The sequence below is a fragment of the Semicossyphus pulcher genome, unplaced genomic scaffold, assembly GCF_022749685.1.
Source record: "Semicossyphus pulcher isolate SPU_LCO1_2020_fin unplaced genomic scaffold, fSemPul1.0.p SCAF_20, whole genome shotgun sequence".
NCBI classification, from domain to species: domain Eukaryota; kingdom Metazoa; phylum Chordata; class Actinopteri; order Labriformes; family Labridae; genus Semicossyphus; species Semicossyphus pulcher.
Genome location: NW_027211694.1, coordinates 12572980 through 12597530, shown reverse-complemented (window position 1 = coordinate 12597530; position 24551 = coordinate 12572980). Strand labels below are relative to the sequence as shown.

Genomic DNA, 24551 nt, shown 5'->3' with positions numbered 1-24551 from the left:
GAATATTCCCTGCAGGAAAGAGCTGAAGATTGGCATGGGCACCTCGCTGGAACCTCCGGGATACAATTTCATTTTGAAGAGTAGTTTTTGTTGTGTACAGTTCTAATTTCCTAGGTAGTGAAAGTGCTGCTGTTACTGCAGCATATTCAACGCCTTACAACAGTACAGGGTGGTCACGTCGAATAAAGAGAATGCTAAATTAAGCATGAGAATTTTGCGGAAATATTAAATGCACTGACAGAAAGGCTGTTACCTTAATATTCACTTCTACAATACTAAATATTAAGGTTATGTATTTGGATATACTCCATAGGGCCCCAATAAAAATCGCTTCAAAATATGTGACAGAACTAATTAAACTCTGAGCTTCACTGGGTAAAAAAGAAACGCTAAACTTAATTTCTCATGCATGTGAGTCACTGTGAAATTATTTTACTTGGCTTATGCAACCTTGTTAGCAGCAGCGGATGTGACCCCACCAAAAATGTCAGAGAAATTAAAAATTGACTTTCAAAAAGGCCCAATCTTTTTAAAGACTGCTGATCAGACATGGCAGCTATGCAGAATAACTTCTGCTAGAAGAAGTGCAAGAAACGGCTGTTGCACGATTGAGTCTGGGCCTTGTTTTTGGGGGCCCTTTTTACAATTATCACAGACTTGTCTAGTCTCTGTGTTGTTTTGACCCAGACTTGTCTCGAGAAAGTCCCGTTCCATAATGAAGGAAGGGCATAATTTGAGCTGGAGATGGGGTCTCACTCGAGTCTCACTAACCACTGTTTCTTCTGTCCAGTGAAACAGTCGTGCTCAAAGCATGAGCCTAACAAGCAAGAGCAAGTGATGCAGCAAATATTGCTGGACTTCTTTGCCCTCACTTTCGCCTCTCAGGCGACATACAGGGCACCACATTTAATTGGTACCTGCAGAAAAAGCTCAGGACTGAACAAAGTTATTATTTGGTAATACTTACATCTACAGTTAATAAGTCCTAAAGAGGCGCTATAATTAAACATTGTCCTTTATGGTTAAGATGCACATACAACACGATCTATTAGATCGTATCTAGGGATGCACAATATTGGATTTTTGGCCGATTGCCGATTTCGATACCGATATAAAGCACATCTTTTTTCACACCTAATTGTAGAGAACATCAATTTTCCCCTGTAGTGGAATTGGTATCATGCCTACTCTTATTGTAGTGGCCAAAAACTGCTCTAGTGCAGACATCTGCACCCTTCTTCATGCTTTCTGCCAAAGCTGATATGTAATTTTCAAGCCACAATCTGCAGATACCGAGAACGTGCCAATAATATAGTGCACCCCTAATTGTATCAGAAACAAAATTATTTTAAGCAGAGTTAGTTTTATAACTTTTGTTGTTATGTTGCATAAAAAAAGTGTCCAAATTTAATTCAAGTCTAGTTTTAACAGGTTTTGAATCTGCTCCGACTTCGACCTGTATTGGACTTAAGAGGTCTTAACTGAACTTTGACTAGAAGCCAAAAAAGACCTTCAGTTTAAGAGATAAGTTTGTTTGTTTTTTCAGTACATGTATCCTGAAACAAAGTACTTGTGAAAGAATCCTGACTGGTTTAAGTTTGTGCTATAATATTTTACAAGCAATTGTAACTGTATGCACCGTAAGTAGAAAGGTAGCATTATACTATTGCTATAAAAATTCTGAGCACAGACTGATGGAAAAATCATTTAGCTGAACAGAACAAACTGCTCAACTTAATCCCACAAGTCGACCTGAAGCCCTGCGTAAACCTGCTTACTGCAGAAAAATACATAATTTCATTCGACAAAATACTGCGTGCTGAACACACAGTCAATTACATGAGGGAGGACAATAACTTCCAATGCAGCAGAGGACTATGTGCCGCAAACACGCAGCAACAATAGCCAGATGGGCAGCAGTTGATGGCTCTGCAGACTTGCTGCTTTATAAAACTAACAAAGTCTTTGTGCTGGCCACAAAGGTAGTGCCTGGCGACTGACTCCTGTAATAAAGGGAAAAAAAAACAAATACTGCTGCTGCCATTGAGCGAAGGAAGAGGAAGAAGAAAGAGAGATAGAGAAAGGCATTGTACATCACGGCAAGTACTGCTCAGGGAGTTAAAGAGTTCAGCGCCTCCTTCATTGTAGCTCTTCTCAGAGGACTTTAGCACATCCACGTCTATTTTTTTTTTCATCCCAACCTGTATTCTTAACAACACAACACACTCGGCTCCAACAGGGGAAAAAATCACTGCTGAGGACAGTGACAGCATTTTGCTTGACAAAAGAGAAGGAAATGAGGAAGCAGAAGAAAGACTGAAAGCAGAGTTACCAGTGTTTCAAGTATGTAGAGGAAGCTCCCCATTTATGATTATGTTTGGTATATGTATGTCCACATGTGTGTGCATTAGTAATAAAACCAGGGGCTGGAGCTGGAGCACAGACAGTCAGTGTGCTTTAAAGGAGACTATGCGCTCACTGCGGCGCGGCATAAATGATAAATTATTCATCTGCTTCAACACCAGAGCTATCATCAGGCCTCCGCTATTATTACCAACCGATGGTCAGCCGTCATTTTAAGATGCCACGAGGGAAGAGCCGGTCAGTCGAGGAAGGCTAGCCGGCACCTTGTTTTGCTGACTTGCTCACTTAAGAGAATGACAGGGTGTTGATAGAGTTAAGTGGCAGTTGTTTACTGCTCCCAAAACTCTCACATACTCCCTGTTTTCCTCCTTTTATCCGTCTCCTCTCTCCCATTCTCAAAAGACACCCTGTTCTGTTAGCACTCGGTACACTCCCATTTGTCGTCATTTCATAGAGAATCCACTCTGTCCCCCCTCCGTCCTTGCATTCATCTCCCCCTCTGTCCCTCTGCTCCCCACGGCCGCTCTGTCTTGCTCCCACAACCCCTATTTCTGTCTCTATCTCCAGTGGAGGAGGTGCCAGGGCAGTGTAATTGGTATTCAGGCTCTGTCAGAGCCAATGCAGCGTCCTGTTAGCAGAATAAGAGAGGAAACATCCTTATCTGGATTTTCACGGTAACCAGAGGGTAGGTGGGTGGGGGACTCAGCTACATTCGCGTTCTTATGATTTTTTATTTTTCTTTCATTTTTTTTGTCTTGTTTTCCCTCTTGTTTTCTCTCATCGTCCTTCCCCTGCTGTCTGTGCTAATTATTGACTGCCTGTGTTGCAGCCTCTGAAGCTTTCTCCCTCCCTCACACACACACACACAAACACACAAAAGGATTGCACACATTGACTGGGGTCTCACAACTGCATATAGGCACACACATACACAGCCAAGCATGGAAGAACACCTGCCTGCAAACTCGCACAGACATTACACAACCATATCCAGGCCCCTGCGGAGGCTTTCACTGGCGCAGCTTCCCCACATCTGCATCTACCAGAGTTATTACACACACACACACACACACACACACACACACACACACACACACACACACACCCTCTCCGCTCACTCGCTGTGTCCTCTCCTCTATCTCCTCTCAGTTCCAGAGGGCTACACTACAAGACACATGTACTTGCGCAGCACCATTATGGAGCTATTTTCAGGATGTTGAGTAAACGGACCAGCTCGACTCAAGCGGCTGGATCCTTACACACTGTAAACAGCAGCTTAAATGAGAATTAATTAAAGCAACTATTTAAATATTTTATTACACAAAAAAAACTGTAAAACAGCTAGAGATTAATGACCAAACAAATCAAAAATACAACTTGAAAACACACATTTTCTCGTTAGGTTTTCATATAATGAGGCAGAGACTGATTGAAATGCGGACCGGCAGCTGGAGCGATGCATCATTAATGTATTTCACCTTTGACACCAGTGGAAAAAGACATTTTTCTAGTCATTGCAGGAGCACAGGACGTTCAACAGTCCAGATAACAATGGATTTAGGAACAAATGATATAATGTTTGACTGGGATTTGTTACTCAACACAGATCAATGCAAGACTCCATTGAAGAATGATAAAGTCAATCTGTGTCCAAAAAGGAAAATATATTGTTTTATTTTGAAATTTTGTATGAATAAAACTATGTTGAGAATCGACCATTGACAGTTATTGTTAAAGGAATTAAAGCTACACATTTATCATAATCTAACTTCTCTCTGCATAAAAACATATTTATATTGAGATTATGGAATGCAAGTCTGAGCATCTACTCATCTAAAAAGCTGGGTTATCATACTTACATATTTCCACTTCATGCTAATCTATACTTTTACACTTCAGAGGAAAATCTGAAACATTTATTTGCTGGCTTCTTACTATTACTAATAGGGGTGGGACAAAATATCGCAATATATCATCGTCCCGACTGGTGTGGTACAATTATCGTATAAACAATCAGCGCTCTTAACAGATCTCCCTGCCAATTTGACTCACCGCATCGTTTCTCTCAATATGTGTCAAAATATGTGAAACTGACACCCAATTACAGTGAATAATACATTAATTCTGCATTTCCGGAGCATTTAGGGGCAGTTTGTATCCTTCAGCTTATCAGATTTTGTGATGTATCATAATATGATTGTTTGCAATGTATTAATTATCGCAGAATCGCTGTATTGTGATATTATCGTTATTGTCGGCCAAGTATTGCGTATCGCATCATGACTTACCCTGCGATTCCCACCCCTAACTGACAGTTGTCATAGGAATGAAAGCCACACTTTTATCATAATGTAACTTATATACTGTATATTGAGATTGTTGTATACTGTATATTGAAATTGTTGAAATGCATGTAAATTTTACGTTTTACTATTGCTAGTGACTTTACAGCTTCATAGATGAAATAAGCTCTGCCTTAATAAACTACAACATTGAAATGCCAGGGGTACATTTATTTATAATCTGTAATAATCCAATAATATAATATAGCATAATGAATCATTCATGGGGGACATTATTATGATTTTTTTAGTTTTACTTTAGGTAGATCTTACTAATATGCTAAATGGACTGCAGTTACATTACTCTTTCTTTAGTCTTCAGACCACTTAAAGCGCTTTTACACTACATGTCACATTCACCCTTTCACACACACACACATTCACACACTGATGGCAGAGGCTATATGCAAAGTGCCAATCTGCCCACCAGGATGTGTAACCAACCACATTCACACACAGTCATCCACTGATGGCGACGCCTTCGGGAGCAATTTAGGGTTCGGTGTCTTGACCAAGGAGAGGTCACAGCATGTGAACTGCAGCCGGGGATCGTACCACCAACCTTCTGAATCAGAGACGACCCACTCTACCACTGCGCCGTAATGCTAGTGCACTTGCATACTATGCAATGCATACTAATATATTACAGTATTGCATTTTTTTTTTTTAATGTTCGCCTTCATTATATAGGACAGCTGAAGAGAGAGTGGGGGTTGTCATGCACCAAATGATTAGCAGAGTCAAACCTGTGATCAGTGCATCGAGGACTGTAGCCTCTGTAAATAGGACTCCTGCTCTACCAGCTGAGCTAAACTAGCGCCCCCAGTATTGCATCTTTGACTTAAGTACAGGATATAGGATGAATACTTCTGCAGTTTAGTGGTAAAGCAGAAAGAATGTTACATATTTATAGCATACAGCCTCAGCTTAGTTTGCCACAGTCAAACTTCTCTGTCAGACTCTCCTGGGTGTCAGAGTTTGACTCTTGGTTGGCAGTAGTTGTGACACTGAGCACATTACCATCTAAAATAGACAAAACTCATGACCTCCGCCACGCCACTCTCAAAATACTGACAGCGATTAGCATCTTAAGTAGCGATTAACTCTTCACACATCCAGAATATTAGCTTCTATTTCAGAGAGGAAGTGACAGAAATGTGACTAATAGTCTCAGTTCTCATCCTCGTGATGAAGTGCAGCCCTGGATAATCCTTTACAGTGCAGTTCAACCAAATTATCCAAACTGTACGCAGAAATTTGGATGATTTCCTCTCTCTCTCTTTTAGAGCTGGTGTAGGTTACTAGCACAACCAATCTCTGTCTGCCATTACCTGAGTTGCCATGGTAACCCTCCCCCAAAAAGAATTTATTTCAGGAATCAACCCATCGGCAACAACCTGTGACTCTCTCTCTCCCTCTCTCCGTCTCTCTCTATCTGTCTGTCTCATGCTCTCCCTCCTCTCTCCCTCCGTCATGATTCTACTCTTTCATGCACTTTTAACCTCTTCTCCTCTTCTCCTCTTCTCCCGGCATATATAAACATTGTCTTTTCCTTCTTTTCTTCGTCTTAATCCATCTCTCCATCACTGGGCTCTTTCATTTGTAGAAGGAAATGGTGCATCAGGCTCCTTTACCAGGCTGTTATCTGCACTCATGGTTGGAGGTGTGTGCGTTTGTGTATAAGTGCACACAACAGAGTGCAAACCCATGAAAGGTCTGCGTCTGTGTATTAATTAAAAAACTACAATTGTCCGTGTGTGTGTGTGTGTGTGTGTATGCACAAGAGCACGCATGTGTAACCGTTTGTGCCAATTATTTCATTACCGGCTGACAGATTTCTCTTTCGACTATTACTGGTCTCCTAGCCACAGGCACCGGCACAAACCCCCTGCAGTCACAAACACACACATGCACACACTGAAGCTAGAACACAGCAACCAGTTCAAGTCCATCAATTAAGGAGGCAATTTGCTCAAGTGGTTCCACCTGGGCCAAAAGGCAGGTGGGTGGCTATGCTCTGTTTACCTATCAGACACTATTAGGGGTGAGATGTCACTGGTTCTGCGTCTGCCCGGCCTCCATGATGTCAGTTCTGCCTGCATGTCAGATGGCCTGTGTATTGGCTGTGTGTTTGTGTGTGAGTGAGAGATTATGTCAAGTCTTCAGACGATTACTGGAATGTTCTGTTTCTGCCAATGTGTGGCAACCGAATGACAGATAATGCTTACATTTTGTGGATATGGCGTGTGTCTATGTGTGTGTGTTTGCATGTTATATGTCAGGTTATCAAGCTGCTGCTGACATGTAGAAGAAGTAGCAAATGCTCTTTTCCGTTTACTCACATGTCCATCTTTGACAAGACTGCTACAGCGATCCCTCGATGTCTGTGTTGATGTTTAGCGTGTGTGTGCGCTTAACTGTGGACTGTGCTTGTGTGGCCTCTGCAGCAATATTTCATCCTCTCCAGAGTCCCGTAAGAACCTGCCGCACTCTGTGCGTGTGTGTTTGTGTGTGCGTGTGTGTGGGCAAATGACCCTTTGTGGCTGCGTATGCATATGTATACGCGGCTGCCTCTGTGCCTGTGTGTGCACATCTACGCTTGCATGCAGCATTTATTCACTATCTTGAATAAGAGTGTGTGTTCCGAATGTATGATGAAACTTCACACACACACACACTATGCCACACACTCACACAGTCTGTTTGATAAATTAGACTTGGAGCTGCAGGAATTTGCTTTGCAATGTAGTAAAGCAAATACAAGATAGCGCATCCAGTCTGTCAAGCTCTGTTGTATATTTACAGAAATGTGTGCGCGCGTGTGTCTACATATGTCTGCATTTGTATTTGTCACCTCTTCATGTTTACTTGACGTGCACAGATGTTTGCGGCCACAACATTTTTTCTGCAGGAAGAGCCACGCTTTGTGATTACATGCCAACCTCGTCGCACAAACGGGCTCCGAGGAGCGCAGGAAAACACATGCGGGAGGTAAATCGCATCAACAGGACCTACATGTCAAATGTTTCCTCTCCCCGTCGTTTGATTTAAGCAAGGGCACTCTGTTTCCTGCATCCCACAAGCCCTATTTCTTTTCAACTCATCGGATGTGGTATTATCTTTGGGCTTATGTGGCGGAGCACAAGGTATAATTTATTGTCTGTTCAGCAAGGCAAATGTGCAAGCCTGGCATATTTCATTTGCTGAATACTTATCATTATTAAAATATGATTTTTTCCACCTTTTTTGTGTTTCACACTGTATGGTGAAATGCTATCTAGGGTACGTCTGATTCATGCCCTCACTGTGGAACTCTTGGTGATAATAACCCTTTGAAATATGGAATATTTGGTGCACTCTGCATGAGTAGGGAAGAGGCTGGCTAAGTCAATGTTATGAAAGGGAAAGGATGTGTTCGAGTCAGGTCACGTCATTGCACATCAATGCATACCAAATAGAAAAATGTGCATTACATCTCAGATGATGAAATACTAGGTGAGAAAAAGCAGTGATCCACCTGCCCCTTCATACGTTCTTCTATTTGAGCTCAAACTGACAGCTAGCACACCCAGCAGCCACAGCAGTGAATCCAGCATAACTTGTAAATTATTGTGTGCACATTGTGTACACTATATGTATTACTTTTAAGTTAAGAATGAGGCCTTAAAAAAATCCCTAGCAGCGGCACTGTAAAGCTACAACACACCACAGAAGAAAGCTTTCTGTATTCATGAGTTTGGTTTTAACAGTCCCTGCAGGTACAATAATGAAGTTCCTCTCCCCCATGTGGAATGGACCGTAATGATTATGATGAAGCAGAATCGCCGGCTGTTTTTCTTTCCTTTTTTTTCCCGCTCCTCTACCTGCTGTTGTATCGACAAAGCTGTAAACATAAGCATAAAACTATATGTAGCAGCGATGTAACTATGAAAGAAGGGCTATTAACTGTTGCAGAGAGGCAGAGTGAATCTACAAGACAGGGAATCATGCTCAAAATCGAGCAAGCTATGCCATTGGATTCTGAAGTGAAAAAGTAAAGCTTAAAATCTGAACTTTCATTTCTTCTCAACACAGCAACCAAAGTGTTTGCTTTTTAATTTGCTTTGATTAATGGATGCTGTTGCACGCAGACTGAGACTAACCCAATTCGGCAGTGATAGCAGGTTCCACTTTTCTGTTTTTGAATTTCATGGATCACAGATTCTGCATTCAAAACACTTCACAACTTCATAAGACAAAGAGTAAACAAGATAAAACATGTAATCATTTGAATAATGCTATTCAAGCAACCTGCTGAATTCTAATTTAACACTGTAATGCTTGCCAAGGCTTGCCAGGCACATCAATTATGTCAATGATGATAACCATAAGTGCGGCAAACGCGCCGAGTTATCTCGCTTTGTTGCATGACTAACATCCATGTCAGCACCTTTCCCTTACGCACGCCATAATGGCATTAGAAGATAAATGAGTGGCACCGCTTGTTATGACCCATAATGTTATGGCTTGTCCTTTACAGTGTGCTAAACCCATTTCCTCTTGCCGCGTTAGATCGAGATTAGGAATTGGAACCCCGCAAGCAATCTATTCAAGGGTGCAACAAGCTAAGAGGATGTGACGTGCCAATGTTTTTTAGAGATTTTCATTATGTGTCATTCTATTCTAATTCATTTTCAATTGGACCATAAGAGCTGCCGCCGTGAGCAGTACAAAAGGCAGGAACGAACGAAGGAGGATCTTGTTTAGCTGCAAGACATCCCGAGAAAGAAAATAATGATCTTTATGAAATTGCTTTAGACACAATCTGACAGCCGAGACAAAGCAAGTGGCTGGCCTTGTTCAAATCGATAAAGCCTCCATTAGTTTTCTAAAGAGTAACATGCAATTTGTTTCGGTGGAGCAGCATAGAATCGGTAATATTCTGCCCCTTTGACACAAACCGCTAATGCACTATAGCCAACCTAATGTGGGATTAAACCTACATTTCTGTCAGATGGAAATGGAACAAAATGCGTCGAACGCGCTGGATCCATAAAGCATGACCGAGCCTGTTATCACACACAGCATATTTGTGTCACAATGGCCTCCAGGGCCGAGCTTCTGTGAGGACAGAAAAACCTTGTGTCTAAATCCATTCAAATGACTGATCTCACACACAAAGGAGATCAAACTTCTTAAGTACCTATTGATCAACTAGATGAACAGAGACACACAGATTGATCGAAGAGAGGGATGACCTCATCTCTACCTCTGACACAGCAGGAAAGCACAAATTGAAACCGCAGAAGGGTAAGCACACTTTCTCACCCATCATTTCCCCAAGAACGTGTGTATGTATCACACTCTGGCACCCTGGTGGTCACGGAATCGATAGTCTGGAGAGTCAGCTTATGAAAAAATGGACAGAAGGACCGGCTCAGTTCTCTGAAATCAGCACTCTTGTAACTTGTTTATCTTGATGAATACACTATAAGGGTTAGATCATCCAAGGGGAGGGACCATCTCCTCTTTGAGAGATGGTCATGATGGACATATTGCCAGTGTTGCAAGATTGGGCCCAGAGGAGTCCGCCCTTCCTTGGAGGAAAACGCTGATCTGAGGGAATCTTTCTCCCACCAGCTGACAAGCCGATAGAAAAATGGCCTCGCTCGTCTCTTACCTCTCTAACTACTGGCCCTCCTTCTTCTTGTCCTACCCCTCAGTGTCTGTGTGCCAAACACTCCTCCTCCTTCGCTCAATCTTGTATATGTATGTGTACACTCAGATGACTAATTTATACATCCGAGCTCTATCGCCCTGACCAGAACACATTCCCTGACAACTGCATGAGCTTTTAATTAAAGATTCAGCTGCAGTTATTAAAAACCACTCAATCCTTTTATGCATTTTCGAACATCTTACATCCAAGAAGAGCACAATCTAGCCATCAGCTCTCGCTTGCTGATCTGTGCCACAATTTACTGCATTTTATCGCAAGCATCTGTATTACGTTGATGCGCCCGAGGCTGTCGCATCCCATGTCCTTGCTGCTTCAAGGTTTTACATAGTAGCCCAATTCTCGGTCTTCAAGCTTGGATTGGTGGGGCCTCTGGGAGTTTTAGGTGGCACTTCGTGGGTTGAAGGGCAGGAATGAAGTGTGTTAGGCCAATGTCTTTCTTGACATCACTATTTCCAAAGGCCAATGTGTCCCAACAGTAAAACTGGAACCCAGAGAGGATCCTCGCAGCCAGCTTTTCATTAGAGTCTGACTCCAACCACTTCCTCTTTTTATTGTCCCACAGCACTGCCAAAACGCAATCAATAAGACTTTAGGAAAACTGGGTGCAATAGTGCACACTTTTTACTGTCCCACAATCAATAGGACCAGTGAAAAACAGTACCATGAGTAAATATTGGCGAAATCTCACACACACAGATGAAAAGTGCCCGCGGACCCAGGACACAGGGGGGTCGTTTGCAGCAGGCTTAGATTACCTTGAAAACCAGCACAGGTCTCTGCTGCTGCAACTGTGATTGATTTATCAAAGTGATTTAATTAACAAACCCTTTAAGTAATGAATCAATTAAGCAATTGATTATTGTGCACTACCCATATGGATTGCAGCTGATACTGACCATTAAAGATACATTTTGCTCAATTTAATCGGTTTGAGGAACGCTCTGCTTACCTACAACTGCTGAGACTTGACCCAGTGAGGATTTGCCAAGTAAAACATGTTCCTGTTTTTGTGCGCTAAAGGAGTAATGCTGCTGCATTAAATACATACATATTATCTTTAAGTCACTTAAGCCTAAAGGTGTGCCTCAGGGCTAAATTCCCCAAAATCCCTCCTTTCTGCAGTTTAAAAATGGATGCTTAAAGAGAGGAAAATGCTTAACGACTCATATTAAAGTCGCAGCTCTTACTGCAGCTCAATCTGGCTTTGTAATTAAACAATCTACATCTTTTACATGCAGGTGACGCTTGGCAAAGATTTACGCCTTTTAACAACCGCGCCTGTTGTGCATTCAGCATTCTGCTTGTGTAGCACAAACAAAATTAATATTCTGATGGGAAAATGAAACGGAATTCACAGATGGCAGAGTGAAATTGAAGAGCTGGACTGAAAGCTCTGCAATAAGAAAGAGAAGGAAAACAAAATATTAAAGCATCAAGACGAATGCACGGACAACTGTCACTAGAAACAACAGTTTGTGCGGCAGTCCTTCAGAAGCTTACGGAACCGTCGACTGTTTGACAACCCTGGTGAATAAAGCCAATCATGCTGTGAGATTGCAGTTTTAGAACTAGTCCCATTCCAGTGAAAGAAAGCTTGCTCAAGCTCACAGTCATTGACTAGCAATGGGTTACATCATCAAGGCTGCGATTGAGAGACATTCCAGAGTGGATTAGCCTTTTTCTTGCACTTATGGACTTTGTAAAACTGACCTTCTAAGGCATTGTTCAAGAATTTCCTTTCGATGAAATCCAGGATCTATCTGTTTTTAAGGGTAAGGACCTGAGGCTATAAAAGAGCTGGTGAAAGACAGAGTTCCCTTCCTTTTTAAACTCACGTCTTGACTTGACAGGGCTCCCCTTTCTTCACAGGCCATGTACGTTCATGACACAAAGCGTTTGCCACTGCTTGACCCAAATCTTCCCGAGGCTTCTCGGGAGCGGAGCTGCCACATCACAGAACACCGTTCTAATCCATACCACTTTTTTTTACGGAGGATGTCCAAGACCGTGCTTCTGTCTGCGGTAAAAGCAAACAGATTTTGGGTGCCTGATGTCAAGCTGAGAGTATGAACACACATCTCTGTCACTGTGGCCTATTGTGGCTCGCCCTGTGGTTTTACCTGAGGATCAATAACTGCAGCCGTCAAGCAGAGTGGTGGCCTGTTTGGGGAGGAAGAAGAGGACGTTGAGAGGCCACTTGGGGTGTGTAGACACAAGGATTTATGAATGAGTAAAAAGAAAATATGCGACAGTACTCCAATTCAACTTGTCAGTGCCACAGAGACGTTTTAGGCAATGCGACTCTCTTTGAAGTATGAAGCAGCGAGGGTGTCTACCAGCGAAATGGGTTCAGTTAAGAAGGAGTTTAGTGGAGGGATTTAACAGTGATTCTTTTCATGACACCGCATGTCTTAAAGGGCTGCCTTATTTACAATCCATTATGAATCTAATTTTATCTTTATTCTTCTTTCTTTTTACTCAGCTTCTTTACTTTTCAAATAAATAAATGTTCTTCACTGGGAGGAAAATGATCAATAAATCCCTGAATCTGGCCTGCTGCTTATTTTAACTAACTACAAGCCATTGAAGGTTAGAAATAAACTGCTATTTGTTACTTTAATCATAACCGTTGGGTTTTAATTTCATGCTAGAAAATATTTTATTGCACTAAGTAGCATCTGGTTATCTTCATTTTTTTCCCTTATCCCAAGCAAAAAAAGATTCTCCTGGATTCACCAGTGAACCCACAAACCAGGAACTGTTCCATGAACCTGTCAGACTCTCTATTGCCATGTGACAAATATCTCGGCCAATGAACAGCAAAATGGGATTTGCTCCATTGCCTGAATTATTGAAGTGGACAGTGTGAGAAATTTATGGTGCAAAATTCATCCACATTCCCTATGCATAATGTTTAAATAAGTTTCCATTCCCAATCCATCCTCTCTGCATCCTCATCCCTCATTGCACAAGATCCCATGTCAGATTATGCAAGATGACTGACACAATAAATGTACAAGTTGCAAAAATATGCCCTCTGGCGTGTTGGGCTCTCTTACCGGTTAGCAGAGGGGTGACATTTTGTTCGTTTGGTTGCATTCCCATACCCAGAAATACCATCCTGGATGTCTAACTAGCTAGCGCTCTCACCTTTACTAGTATAATAATAAATCAGCATAAACACTGCAAAAAGGATGCCTTCCACTAACATACCACCCATATACACATCAGCAAAAACACACATACACACACACCAACATACATGTAAACAGATCAGACGATCAATCCCTGGCATCCTACAGAGGAGACTAAAAATAAATGTTTCTGCTTCCTTTTGTTCTCTGTGTGCAACTCACATAGGAGAGGCTTGTGTTGCACAGCCCTGATGTTCCTATGAAGGAAAATGTGAGACAAGATTAAAAGGGGTCTGTTCTTTTTTAAAGCCCCTTGTGCCTGCCTTTCATTATCCTCATCCCCAAAAGACTTTCACTAATGCAGTCCTTTGAATTCACATTATCAGTTAGTATTATTAGCCCTTACAGCTGGCTTTGACCTTGGCTATTCTTGTCGCTTAAAGTGAGCATATTCTCAACCTTCCTTTGTGCACGTCTCCTGCTCCAACCCTCTCCAGTAGATTTCAGCGGGGAACTTATAAACCATAATGAACATAAATTTATTCTTCTTGCTATGGAGCGACCAGCAGCTTTCCCCCCCAAAGTTAAAAGCTATTCGGTGTCAAGTTTGAAAGCAGAGAAAATGCAGGCTTAGGGGAAAACACCTCGGTGTAAAAGCACAACATGATACTGACAAACACGTTGGCGGAGAAGGTCAAAAATATTGCCTTGCAAGTCAACAAGCTCGACAATGCTGATGGCCTGAATCTAATGAGAGTCCCTCGCATTAACACAGCTATGAGCAGCACTTTTTTCACATTGTTAGGTGGCTACACAATCCTCTTTTTGACCTCTGTGGAAAAGGCGAACATGCCACAGTCAATTAAAACTCAAAAGCAAGGCTTTGGGACGCATGCCAGAACAAAATCCTGAACTCCCCTCGTCTCCCGTTTTGGCTGACTGACAAGTTTTTTTCTCTCTCTCCCCTTTTCAGTATGGCTGGGCATTCTCCTGCCCGGCAGTAGTCATGGACTCACCCCGTTGAGGAGAGTGTTTGCCACTGCTTGACCTGAATATATGCCCAGGGCCGGAGGCAGGGCGGGGGTGGCAGGCCAATCCAAGCCATGCTTCTCGGAAACCAGCACAAAGGAAACCCATGACAGTTTTTAAGTGCCAAACAGACTCTGCTCGCCCCGGGGTATACAGGTATAGAGGGAATATTAAGTGGTGTTTTTGTGCCAGGTTCAAACATTACAGTAATTCCCTTGGTTACACTATTTGACTTTCATAAGGAGTTTGAGCAGTAAATGTATTCGACCTCTGCGTGGGGACCTCCCCATAGACACATTTGTATTTTTTATGCTACACTCAAGTTAGAAATACAGATATTTTACAAGGCATCATGTGGCAAACTGAAACATTGGTTTACTTCCAATGGATTTGGTTGATATACAGACTCATCAAGTCCAACGCCATTCGTTCAGCTTAATGAAAGCACATGAAACTCAATTGATAACCTCCAAAAAGCTGCATTTCTACCTCCAATGCAGCCATGTCCACTTGCTGTGCCATCCACACAGCATGGCAACCATGAGAGACACACTGTGGAGAATGAATTGAAGCACTGAGCCTCGCTGTGAGGTGTGTGGAGGATGGTGGGGATTGAATTTATCATATATGGTAGAAGAAAACACAATAAAAGGTAAATGGAGTCACATTAGAGACGCTTGACCCCAATGTTACCCTAAAGCTAGACTCTAGTGCCATCTATTGAAAACGTTTTCAACGAATCCGTACTCAAAACAAACAGTCCATTTTTTTCTGCACAGCTTGAACTTGCTTCTTCGATCGTTAAAATGTGATCAATCGATTATCTTCTGTCAATGACTTGTTGATAAAAAAATATGGCTGAGGAAAATCACAGCTCAGCAGTGCCACATGAACATGATGCACACTGTCCTGCTTTAGTTTTATTATGATTGGATTTTTATTTTACAGCAAGCATAGTAAAATGTCGATGTTTGATTGCGATTGCACCGGTGACTCCGGGATTATTGACGCTGAAAACTTCACATGAACTAAATGGACGGCTATTGCGCGCCCAAACAGCGTAAAAGTATCGTGTCATTTGGTGGAGTTGCGTATCATTACCTTCTTTCAGCAGGCGGGAGTGAATAAGGAGAAGAAGAAAGCAGCAGATCGCCGCTCCGGTCAGTGCCCACGCAACTCTGAGCAGCTGCATCCTGGCGTAGGAAGGTTGGTGGCGGACCGAGACAGTCGTGCAAGCGGGAGACACACTCCACCTCAGCTCACAGACACGCGCTGACTCATATTCTGCTGGCCGTGTAGTTCAGCATGCATCCCCTTCGTGCTAAATCCTCACTTGATAGTCCGGTTGGATGTGATACAGGGGGTTGGGACTCCTTATAACAACACAAATATGCGCTCTTGCTTCGCCGCCGGTGCGTCAGAGTGGCTCCAAACAATAGGGCGATTAACCCCCAATCACCGTCTGAAGGGCTGACATCTTTCCTCACACTCCTTCGTCTCTCTCTTCTGTCTTTCTTCACGAGTCTGTCGTCGGCTTTGCCGGCGTCTCGCACGCGACTGGTTCGGCAGAGCAGGCTGCGCCCCTCAGTGTGTCACCGTCTTCAAGTGCGCACGGCGGTCCACGGCGATGCGGCGCGCAGATGATGATCACCGCTCTCCGCTGCATGTTACGCACATCTCTCCCACTGCTCGAGAGTCAGAGGCAAGTACTGCCAACCAAGTCGCCGTGCAGCCCCCCACCCCCTCTGACTCTCTCTCTCTCTCTGTCTCTCTCTCTCTCGTTTCTCTTTCAGTCCCGCTCCGTCTCTCTTTCTCTCTTCTTCACTATGTTGCTCCTTCGCTCCGTCACATTCCACTTCTCCTCAAACCTCTTTGCCCCTTTTAAGCACTCCAATGCAACTATTGTCATTTACGCACGTGGAATGCCAGTTTCATGAACTATGCATCCGCTGTATAAACCGTGTTCTTCTACACCCTGCCTCTTGTAAACATTTCTGTTCAATCAAGCATGGAAGGCATATCACCCCTTACTTTTATTTAAAGGCAAATAAAACTGAGCAAACACTTCACTGCGCAAGATAAGATATGTTCAAATTAATACACTTGCCGGCGTGAATGTCAGCACATGTCTCTCTCTCTCTCTCTCTTTCTTTCTCTCTCTCTCTCTCTCCCTGTGTGTGTGTTCCACAAACGAGATCGACTGTTTTCTCCCTCTGCTTAGCTCCAGGTTACGTCACAACTCCCCCAAATAATCTCCTCGAGCTAAAAAGCATGAGACAGAACTGCTATGACAGGATGTTTCCACTGAAGAATAAGAGTGAATACACACCTTGGCTGCAGGTGATCGTCATATGCCAAAAAAAAGGGCTGCAAAATAAGTCAAATCTAAGATATTCGCGTTTGACCCCCTTTGGGTCATCAAGATTTATTTCCACTCAGCTTCTATTTCAGATTTTTATAAAGTGCTGGATTTAGGTGGATTTTCTGCACCCCATCTAATGATGTTTAAAAAGAAAAGGACAAATTGAGCTGAGGTAATTTGCACCTCCATATCAGCCAAACCTCCCGGTTATTGAAACAAGCAATTGGCTTTGGGTAGCCTAGCCTGAGGCTCATTTTCCAAGAATATTCAACACCCCCTGAAACCTATTACACATGTAGCCTAAAATTTCATCATATTATAAACATAAAGAATTGATGCCGTTGCAAATTCATAAAAAGCCTTTTTTACTCTGCTCTTCGTTTGATGTTAAAAAGGATGTCAGGAATCGTGCGAGCGCGAGCAGTCGCACTGGAGAGAGGAGACCAATATTGGATAGCAAAACAATAGCTCGTGTAATCCTCCCCCCTGCACTAACGGAGCCATTGTTTCTGTTTTATGTTTATCTGTATTCCGTTTCAGTCTCACGTGACGTGGGATGCGGCAAGAGATGAAAATTGAAATATTCATTCATTCATGTATTCGAGCAGTCAGTCTTTTGGAAAAGACTGGTCAGTTTGCACACAATAACCCAAATGGTTGCTCAAGTGATCGCCGCATTTCCTCCTCTGGGTACTTGTGAGTTTTATCCCTGTGTGTGTGTGTGTTCATAATTGAATCGCAATGACATGTTTCTGAAGACTGACGGTGCCAGTCAAACCAGAAAACTGTCATTGCAGTGTCAATAAGCTTGGCCCCTGCAGCTACTAGCACTAATTAGCTGATAACAGTCTCTGTTGGTAAGCATGAGTGCCAGACTGTGTGTGTTTGCGTGCATGCCGTGAATGTCTACGCCTTTGTTTGCATGGCACTATGTGTGCGTGTTGATATCATGTTTGCATGTGTGTGTGTGAGTGAGTGGAGTGTGTGTGTGTGTGTGTGTGTGTGTGTGTGTGCGCATGTGTTAGAGGGGGCCGTTTTTTTTCCCCCTTCCCTGACACCTCCCAGCCTCCTCTCGATCGCTGTGATCCATCCATCTACTGCCTGGAAAGCAATTAACAGAGACTTGACCTCTACAAGGATTTGGGCTGGGTATATGTAGAAGGGACTGTTTGTGTTCTTGAGACAATGTGGGTGTGTGTGCATGTCTAACATTATTATCTGTTGAGCCTTAACTCTCTTTTACTCACCAGAAGAGCAACAAACTACTTTAAGTCTGTGCATGTGTATAAAACAGTTGGAAGCACTGAGAGTGGAATAATACAGTTTGATATGCCAGCGGAAGCAATTACAAATATTCACAATGTTGCCACCTCTACTCAATTGGTCCCAACATCTCGCCTGACGCACTTGAACGTGTTAGATCATACCTAAGCCCCAAAATGAAATGTTTGGAACGTTGTTATTTAACACCAATTTAAGGTGATAGCCGTTTGTGTGAGGAAATATGTGGAACAAAAATGCAGCTTCCCTCCTACCAATAGTTAGGCTGTTCTGTTATTATAGTTATTTATAAAGTAGGAATGTGTGAATAAACACTTGCTGCACTCTTAAGTTTGCTGTAGCTTTAACAGCCGTGAAAAACACCCACAATAGATGCCAGCTGGTGAGTATAAACTGGTTGTGCTCATTTTACATGTCTATTTTTACCTATAGGTCAAAATCACCATGACCTTTCAGCAAATGTATTTTTCTATTATCATTGTGAATGAAGCAGATTGTAAGAAGTCATGACGGTCAGCATTTTTAATTAGTTATTTAAACTGGCCAACAAGCCGCTAACCGTTGTGTTGTTTTCAGCACAGGCTGACATATCCTAAGTCCCTCGAATGGGGCACGCTCCAAATGCTTGATTTTTCGTAATCATGATGACATCATCAGGGTGTGTGGCAGAGGACATTATACAACTATTTAGAAAGTGTTAAAGATATAATCTCGAAGATTTTCATTTTGATAAATGTCTGTTAAGTCACTATCTATTGCCAAATGAGCTAACACAATGGTGATTGAGCCTATGGCCCACTAATGAAAGCCTTTGCATTTGCAGAATTACACACTGGGTGTCTGTGGCGATTTTCACAGAAAAAATCATAAGCGGCGCCCAGATAGTGACGCGTTTTCCATCACCCAGCAGTGGTTGGTCTGCCAGAGAGGGTAGGCGGACCTAAGCGGCTGCGTTTCCGATCTACCATGGCTGAACAAACAAAGAAAAGATTGATGACTACACAAACTTCAAAAATAAGTGCAAATCCGCTCAGATGAAGGCAAACAGTCTAAAAAGGAAAGCGACCGTCAGCGAGGAAAATCAAGAGTTACAAGCAGATCCAGCCGTGGACGTCACACATGCAACACTGTCTGGATATCTGGGAAGCGTGCTGCTTGTTTTAATAAAACAACATACAGAAACTTTTCAATTGGAATTATAGTTTTTATGGTTAGCTTGCATATTAAGTATGTTGTCCTGCATAATGACTCCATGTAATTTTGGGTTAAGTTTGACCATTAAAAAAAATCATGTTCATGAGTGATTCTCCTGCAGTAAGGAACTGAAACAAATCGAAGTACGCTTTTGAGGTGCCATGGTTCACCATGGTGTAAAAAAAATTAATTCTTATCCCAACTTCCTCTCTGAACTTTAGCTTTAGCACCGAGCACACACACACGCTCATTTTTGTGCTGCAACCCTGGGGACCAACTATTCTGTCTAGACACTATTAAAAATCCCTTGAAGATGTTTGCTTGCATTTTTTGTAAACCCCTTTTTTATATCACGAAGGGGAAAAAATGTTTTGAGATAAATTTTGGAGCACTGTAGAAATCTTTTCCTTTTTCTCTCCGTAAATTATTAAACCATTTCCTTCCCCTCCATCCTCACACCACCTACACTGCTGCCACATCTCCTCTTCTGCTTTCTCCTCCTCCTTAATGCCACCCCCTTACTGCTGCTTTTCCTTGCCAGGAGCCAGGAGAGGCGTTACTTGCTTTGTCCTCTGTGCAGGTCACTGGCAGAGTGCCAGACAGAGCCCATGCCAATAAAAGCCATGAGTAATGGCCTAAAACTTCTACATTCGCTGTGTTTCCCATTATTTCCCATGGCCAATAAATTTGAAGGAGAGCTTAATCAGAGGGAAAAGCTGGAACATACGGCTCCTGTCCAGCAGGGTGTCCAACGCAAACATTCTTACATTTTGATCAGACATAAAAGTTGAGGTGGCAGCCACCAATATGGCTCCCCTTGTGACCCACTTTGTCTTCTGACAGGTGGAGCATTATTGTTTGGGCCGATAAACACTCCAGCTGTCTGTCATGAAATAATGGCTCCTCTGGGCCTCTGGGATGAGGTCAACTCTAAATAAAGTCCTCTCAGAATTGAATAGACAGATAATTAAATAAGCGTTTCATAATCTATGAATTAGAGACAAATCCAAGTTTCACAGCAGCACTGGATAGTCCAACATATCCATCCTGGCGTTTTGTGTGGGTTGGTATCTGTGGCTAGTGACCATCATGCATCTGCATTGTAGCGAATATTTGACTTCTTTGATATTATAATGCACAGAGTTAAATAACGTCATAGCTTATGAAAAATTGAGACTTTCTCTCATTGCCTCTGGCTCAGTTGTTCATGCCAAAATCAATTACAAACAGTATGACATGTTAACATATAATGTACACAAAAACAAAATATTCATCTGTATTTATGTTAATATGTAAGTGCATAGATACATTTACATGTATACATACTTACACACAGCTATATATAAATATATTTGCATATATAGACAAAAGAGCGCGTTCATTGAACATGCTCATATTTTTGGCGAACAGTGAACTGAACGAATCAATTTGCAGCTCATAAACGAGAGCATGAGCATAGTTCACTCTGGAGACAGTGACAACCGCTCATGTTCGGAGAGGAACAAAGAGTTGTCGAGCAGGTGTGTTTTTTACGGCAACTGAAGTCTGATTTCGCCACCCAGGCTTGATCAGCTTTGCCTGTTCAGAACATCATCCCAGTAGAGGGATTCAAACGCGACTTGTAGAGCTTCAGTGTCGATGTTCTGGTCCAGGATCTCCAAGATGATTTCCATCATGTTGGACTCCTTCCAGGGAGCCGCTGAACATGCTGGAGAACGTGAGCGTAGTTCACTCTGGAGACAGCGAACGACCCCTCACGTTCTGAGAGGTACAAAGAGTTGCCAAGAGTGCTAGCAGAACCAGAGGGATATTTGACAACACTAAATCTACTCCACAGAAAATGCTGACTTAAAATCAAGAGTCTTGTACTCCCAAGTTAAACCTGCAATAACCTTTTTTGGCCACAGGGGGCAGTGGCAACAAACTTTGAACATAAAATTGACAAATTTCTACCTCTCAAGTTGATATTGCAAACTTTTACACACACATTATCGCTGACTATACGGTTGAATTTTATTGCTTTTTTCACTCAAAACAGCTGCTGATGCTTTAAATCTGTGGTTCTCAACTGGTGGGTCGGGACCCAAAAGTGGGTCGCGGAGCTGTTTTCAGGGGTTCTCGGATGTGTGCTTGAAAAAAAGTTTATGCTGCGCTTTTATTTTGAAGGACATGGGTTTCCCAGCTACCGTTACATTTACATTCTTGAAACTTGATGAACCCTACAGTCGTTGCATTTATTATGCACTTAGAGTTTATTCTGTTGAAAAGAAGTTGTTTATTGGTCTTTTTTTTTTTACTATTATACTCTTGTGTTTTGTGATGTTGACATACTGTGATGGTTTTATTCCGTCTCAGGTCCAAACTGCACCATTTTTCATTAATTGAACTTAATTGGTAGAAAATGTTATCGATCAGTCATTAAGGAGGCGGTGGTTGGTCCTGAGGCTAGACCGGTTGAGAACCACTGCTTTAAATGACGCTATGAGAGCGGTGAGAATAAACCAAAACAATTAAGCTGCTGGTTGGAAACCTGAAACAATGAAACCAAAACCTTAAACGCTCTATAGAGCTGTGGGAAACTGCAGGTGGGTTCATCAATACGTTACACTTTTTCATTTGATCAATTCTTAATAAAAACATCTAGATTTGAGCAGCTTTGAGCATCAGTGCTCTTGAAAGTTTTTATAATAGAAACATCAAGTCACTGCTGCAGCACAAAGTAAGCCTGACGATCCCGACAACAATTTAAGTCTCTGTTCTCTTTTATATCACGCCAGGCAGACTCACATCTACTATTGGATACCTGCAGAAACCATTGATCAGTCTTCTTTCAGCCGAACACAAAGCACCAATTTGGCTTTGAAAAAACTTTCTGTTTAATCAGTAATTACTTGTGCTTAATGTGCCATGCATTGTGTTTCTTTTTGCTTACTGTCAATCATCTGACACCCACAGGAAGGAAAAACAAAGTGTGTGCCAGGAAATAATTCATCAACAACATGTCACCTCAGACATCTGTCACACTCATGTCTTTGTATTAAGGAATATTTGTTAGCGGGGACGACAGGTTATCTTCCACATCATAAAGTTTTGTGTTTTTTTAGTGAATATTTCACACATTATTTAATGCTAAATATAAAGATAGACAGCTCTGAAGACCTAGACATTTATTATTAGCCTAAAAGAAAAGATGAATTACTTTTATTAACATTAACCCCTTTCTGGAACATGAGATCTTTCTAATCTACAAAGGTTTCGAAAGCCGATAGAGAATGTACATCATCTACATGTCTATAAAGCTGCCTCTCTAAAATTTGTCCTTGTCACAATTTTAAAAGACTCCATGTCTAAAGATCTAAATATCAAGAATTTTCAGAAAAATGTTGCAAAAATGATGCAGTTTGATATGATTTTAAGCAGAGACTTGTAGAAGTGAAGCCAAAACATTCCAAGCACCCCCTGCTGACTGGCTGCAGTATAGGTCATAAAGCCCGCCTCCTCCATGTTAACAGATGGGACATGAGTCAAACTATAAAATGCAACTACACGTCACATAGTTAGTTCTTATCATGCTGATTTACGTCCAAGAGTTTTCAAAAGGATGACTGACAGCTCTGTTGACAAATACGGCTCCTGCAGCCAATCTGTTCCGGATTAGCAGAGTAGAGGAGGAACAGCGAGGGGAGACGTAACTAGAACAATCACAACAGTGTGAACGTTTGCTTCAGACCAACACAAGAAGGTGTTCTGCTGTTAAATACGCCGACGTGCGGGATCTTTGCGGTTTTTTTCCTGCTAAGTAAAGTGTGTGTTTTGATGAGCGGAAGTGGCTACGGCAGCTCCACTGCCGACCTCTACTGCTCGGCTCTGGCTTCAAACAACGTCACCAGCGCAAGATGGCTGCGCCCGTTATGGGGGGTATTTTGGCTTAAATTTTGTACTATGAGAGTAGATGGAAACATCTTTATATACAGTCATTGAGTCCAAGTTTTTATAATCATCAGATAATCGGTATAAACATAAATAAAGAAATGCTTAAACATCCTGCTCTCCTTATACAGAAGCAGTGTCACTCACGCTGACTTCAGCTACAAAATTATATTATTCATTATTAACTGTACACATACAACGCACAGTTAATTAGGTGTCATTATAGGAAATGGGATATATTATGCTGACATACATTAGTGAAAGACTCATTCCCTCGGGTTTCTCACTAAGCTTCTTATGTTTCTTGTAGTCGGAGAAAAACAAGCAAGCACCCAAATGCACCCATCCAGGAGCGTCCTCTCCATTTAAGCTCCATTTGCCAGATCTCCATACATCCATCATCCCTCTCACCTGGCCTGGTTCCATTTACCAGCTAAGTGCTATGCTACCACAATGAATCATTGGTATTATGGGCTGTATTAAGTATACTCGATCAATTATTCATTTCCATTACATCAGTTTTTATCATCATTAAGTATGGAAACAACTGCATTGTCAACAATGTGAATCCATTACATTGGTCGCTAACACAGTAGAGTGACTCTAAGAGGATACAGGAGTTTTAAAATTCTATCTGATATGAAAATCGGGTTCCATCAGGCACGAAAGGTAACACTTAATAGATATTCACATACATCCTCTGTTGTCCTCTGTCATCCTCTTATCACAAACATACACACACAAGATATGAAAATTATCACTCACTACAGGATATAGTTATTGTGAGTGCAAGAGAGACCATGTGTGTGATCTGGGTGATCTCATGGGGAAGCTGATGACAAAACCCCTGTCAGTGAGGCCAAACTAAAGCAGAAGACCTATCTCTCAACAGTTGCGTGCTAGCTAAAGTGAGCTTAAGGCTAGTAAGTTTACCATTACTTGGAAACATTGTCAGGGGCCAGCAAAATGAGCTCGCTGACGTGGGTTTTTCAGACCCAGGAAGACCCGTTAATAAATGCAGATTGTCTCTTTTCCCATTGCCAGTGGAGTATACTCCTGTTGGTGTCTTTTCTGCTGCGTCACCGTGTGACGTCACAAACATGCCGCAAACAGGGCGAGTAAACAGTGAAGATGTTACAGTGGTTAGGTCTTTCTTGTATCTATTACTCATTCAGTGTGTTTATCAAACTCGGCGA

The 24551-nt window shown here is 42.2% G+C and overlaps 1 protein-coding gene across 2 annotated transcripts in view; it reads right to left on the bottom strand.

Moving 5' to 3' along the window:
- Window positions 1-24551, bottom strand: part of LOC138599714 (chemokine-like protein TAFA-5) — a 156569-nt gene that overhangs the window by 86795 nt on the left and 45223 nt on the right. Inside the window, exon 1 of one of the 2 annotated variants that reach the window (XM_069671470.1) lies at window positions 15690-16937. The exons of the other annotated variant lie outside the window; for it this stretch is intronic. Within the exon in view, the coding sequence (XP_069527571.1) occupies window positions 15690-15780 (91 nt within the window). The 5' untranslated portion in view covers window positions 15781-16937. Of the gene's footprint in view, window positions 1-15689; window positions 16938-24551 lie in introns of those variants that run through there. 2 annotated transcript variants of the gene reach the window in all.